At 26.3% G+C, this 4,273-nt stretch overlaps 1 protein-coding gene across 2 annotated transcripts in view; it reads right to left on the reverse strand.

The window, feature by feature from the left end:
* The window catches only part of LOC107613927 (beta-glucosidase 12-like), a 9,115-nt gene that overhangs the window by 3,903 nt on the left and 939 nt on the right, over nucleotides 1–4,273 (reverse strand). The window contains exons 2-4 of one of the 2 annotated variants that reach the window (XM_016316129.2): nucleotides 2,512–2,589; nucleotides 1,960–2,047; nucleotides 705–951 (exon numbers count right to left, since the gene is read on the reverse strand). In XM_016316129.2, coding sequence (XP_016171615.1) covers nucleotides 705–951; nucleotides 1,960–2,047; nucleotides 2,512–2,589 — 413 coding nt within the window. The remainder of the gene's footprint in view (nucleotides 1–704; nucleotides 952–1,959; nucleotides 2,048–2,511; nucleotides 2,590–4,273) is intronic. The other variant, XM_021109909.1, reaches the window with a different exon arrangement.

Raw genomic sequence — 4,273 nt, forward strand, 5'->3', positions numbered from 1 at the left:
TCAACAAACAAAAGTTTTAAAAACCCAAAAATTAAAAAAATTAATATATGAAATTTAAAAAGCTACACATCTAAACTTCATGTTGTTTGTTTATTGACTACTTTTTATTATTTCTTTAGATCTTTTCCATATAAATTTCAGCAAACATCAAATCTTAATGTGGTGTGTATAATTTGCCTTTAGAAATAAAATTTAATTTTTGAGATTTTCTATCTATCAGTATAAAATAATTTTACACGTATATTTAATCACCTAACATTACATCAATAAAAAAAATAGGTTTAATTACTCTGTTGGTCCCTATAGTTTCGTGAAATTTTCAATTAGGTCCCTATACTTTTTTCTTTTTAATTGAGTCCCTACATTAAATTTTTTTTCAATTAAGTCATTTTTAGTAATAATTGGTTTAATTTTACAGGGACCTAACTAAAAAAAGAATTGGTATAGGGACCTAAATAAAAGGAAAAAAAATGTAGGGACCCAATTAAAAAAATTGGTGCAAAGACTCAATTAAAAGGAAAAAAAGCGTAGGGACCTAATTAAAAATTTCGCAAAACTATAAATACCAACAGAGTAATTAAACCTAAAAAATACTATTTTTTATATTAATCGTATAAATAATCATAAAAAATAACGAATGTAGTTACAACGTCGGTATGTCAAATTAAATTCTTAAAAATATAATTTATATCATAATTATTAACCTGGTAGTTGTCCATATAAAGTCTTGCAGCAGCAGCATGAGCAAGAATTTGGTGATGAGTGACAAGGTAAGGCTCAGTAGTAGAATTTCCGAAAGCACAGTTATTGATGGAGCATCTTCCAGGGGCAAATATACCATATCCATAGCCATTTGTGGTGTATGTAAGTGGTTCATTTAAAGTAATCCAATGCTTTACTCTGTCACCAAATTCTCTGTAGCATAACTCTGCATAGTCTGCAAAATCCTTCCTGTTGACACATTTTAATACCATTTGAAAGAAAAATTAAGAAAGTTTATATCATCTAATAATTATCATAAGAAAAAGTGCTTGTTTAGTGCCATTAAATTATTAGAAAAAAATTTTAATAAATTTTTTTATTTTTTAGTATGTTTAGCAAAATTTTAAGTAAAAATAAAAGTATTAGAAAAAAATGTTTTTTTAGTTATAATTTGTATTTTCTTAAAAAAATTATCTAAAAAAAAGATTTTTTAACATAATAAATAACAAAAAAATATTTTTATATTATTGTATTAAAAAATAATTACTAAATAAAAAGATATTTTTACATGAGATATCTAAACATGAAATTACTTTAGGATTTAAGTTAAAGATTTATAATTTACGAACTATAATTTAAGATAAACAAAATAATTTTATAAATATTAGCTGATGTTAGTAGAAAAAAATTCGTTATCTAGCATTCTCTTATCGTAATCATCATCACAACAATGGTAAATCCAACCGATAAAAATTTCAGATTTAGATAAATGAAGAGACTTTTTGGTCATTGAAGATAAAATCCACTTGCACTTGTATTCTAAAATAAATTTTAAATATGTAATAATGTAAGCACTTTTAGTTTTTGATAACTAATAATAAAATAAACTAAACTGATATAATCTTTTTTTTTTGGTGACTAAAAGTAAATTAATATAAGAGGAATGCTAGGGGGCCAGCAATTTTGGTATTCTGTAACTATAAATTGGCCATCAATAGTGTTTTTAATGGTCTGAGATTACATCTAATGGTGGGAGATCACTCACTTTTGTTTTGATGGTTAAGTGCTGGCCAGAAAACACAAAAGTTGCTGGCCCCTAGACTTTTCCTTAATATAATCTGTATGTACATTTGTAATGTTTAAAGAACAAATTTGCTTGTTCTTATGTTTTAAAATTAGAACTTACACGGCATAAAATTTAGAGATAAAATGCAAGTAATCTCATTCTCTTAAATGTTTGAACGGAAAATTGCTTACACTATATTGGGACTCAAGAAACCACCATATTCATCTTCAAGGGCTTGAGGCAAATCCCAGTGAAATAGAGTTACAAAGGGTTTCAAACCTTAAATAGGCAAAAAATTTTGATTTGTTAGTTGGAAGAAATTAATTAAGGTTAAATTAGATAGTTGGTTCTTACAATTTCAGTGAAATTGTAAATTGGTCCTTACACTTTAAAAGTTTGTAATTAGATCCCTAAAGAGAATTAAAATTTATAATTTAGTCACTGTCAGTCAAAAAGTATTGATTTAATATAATATTTTTAGAATATGCTGAGAATATTCTGTTAAAATAGAGAATATACTGAGAATATTTTATTAAATCAAACACTTTTTGAACGACGAGGACTAAATTACAAATTTTAATTATTTTTAGGGATCAAATTACAAACTTTTAAAATATAGAGACCAATTTATAATTTTATTAAAAGTATAGGGATTAACTGTGTAATTTAACCATTAATTAATATACTTGGTTAGATATGCATGCTGGATAGAAAGAAAGAAAGAAAGAAAGAAAGCAAAAGACCATTGGCTAGAAGTTCGTTGATGAGATTGTTGTAATATGTTATGCCTTCTCTGTTCACACCTCTCTTTAGGTTTCCACCTAAACAAAGTACATGACCAATTTTATATCATATTTATAATTTACAACAATTCAAGGGTCATAAACATATAGTATTGAACATATATATTAAGAATAATTGGTTATAATAGTTTCTCAAACTTTGCCAATTAGTCAAACTAATCTTCTAAATTTTCACTCAATCGAATTAGTGTCCACATTTTTCAACATCAATAATTTTTTTGTCTGAGTTGTAGTAGTTTCAATGCCTCACCAAACATTTTTGTGGCTTGCGATTCTTAAATCATCATTTTATTGATTTGTTGCTTTTGTTTGTTCTGTAATTTTTTTTCCATGTTTCTCATCAATACACTCACTTTAAGAAGAGACTATTGTTTTTGTTCATAATAATATTACGGAATTATAATTTTTTTAAAACTGCCAGGCTTATTCTTAGCATGATAGATTATTGTAAAAAAAAACTACAGATTCAAAAGACCACTTTTATAGAAAGATTATACGACAAAAGTTTCTATCAATAAAAAAGATCAGACTCTCGTAAACTAAAAAAGAAAATCAACTGATAAGTTTTTTTAGTTATTATTTTTTATATAAGAATCTTATTGACTTATTAATTTCCGCTGGAAAATAACAAAGAGAATAGCCAACTAGAATTAAATAGTTGAAAAATAGGAGATTTGTTATTAAAAGAGAAAAGGACAAATAGGTCCCTAACCTTTTGTCCTGCGGACATTTTCATCCCTGACTATTGAAAAATACTTTTAAATTTCTGACGTCGTAAAAAGTTGGACGGATTAGTCCCTCCATCCAAATACCTCCGTTAGACCCAATGGAAGGTGCTTGTCACGCGTCACGCATACACGTCGCGCTTGGCAGACTTCTTTCTCGTCCGACGGAAAGTGCTTATCACGCGTACGGAGTAGAAAGAGTAGAAAGAGATAGAGAACGACAAAGAAAGGAGTGAGAAAGATAGAAAAAAAGAGAGAGAGGGAAGAAACTCATTAATCTTAGGGAGAAAGATTTCATTTTAATTATAACAATGAATTGAAAGAGTATTCTATCGGATACATTTTAGTTGTCAAATTAGTAATATAAATTTATAATTATAAATAGAGTAGGAAGGATAGAGAGAAATAGAAAAAGAAAAAGAGAGAAGGAGGGAGAGAGATAGAGAAGAAGAAGGAGAATGGAAGTTTGTTAATTTTTGAAAAAATTCATCCTAATTATAATAAAAGTGTGTCATAGGACACATTTTAGTTGTCAAATTAATAATATAATTTTTTTTTGAAAAAAACAAGAAAACAACAAAATAACACCTGTAATAATAGATAATAGATTGAAAAATGTATTTTTCCACTTCTTACATTTCATTGGTTTTCTTATTCCCTTTCATTTTAATTAATTTTCGTGATTCAAGTAGGGAAAAAAGAAAACTATATTTTGAAGAATTAAAAAAAATGTAGTTTTGTGAGGATTTTAAATTTATTTTTAAAGTGTATTGAAGATTTGCGATATTTTAAAATCTTACAATAGATTTAAAATAAAGTCATAATTTGTCAGAGTTTAAGACTATAATGAGTAAAAATTAATAGAGCATGGATAAAACAATTGAGTAGAGATAATAAAAGCAATCAATTTTAAAAAGTTTTAGAAGATTAATTTGATTAAGTAAATTTAAAAGATAAATTTTTATTAACAAAAACTA

The sequence above is a fragment of the Arachis ipaensis genome, chromosome B08 (genome assembly GCF_000816755.2).
Source record: "Arachis ipaensis cultivar K30076 chromosome B08, Araip1.1, whole genome shotgun sequence".
Classification (NCBI taxonomy): domain Eukaryota; kingdom Viridiplantae; phylum Streptophyta; class Magnoliopsida; order Fabales; family Fabaceae; genus Arachis; species Arachis ipaensis.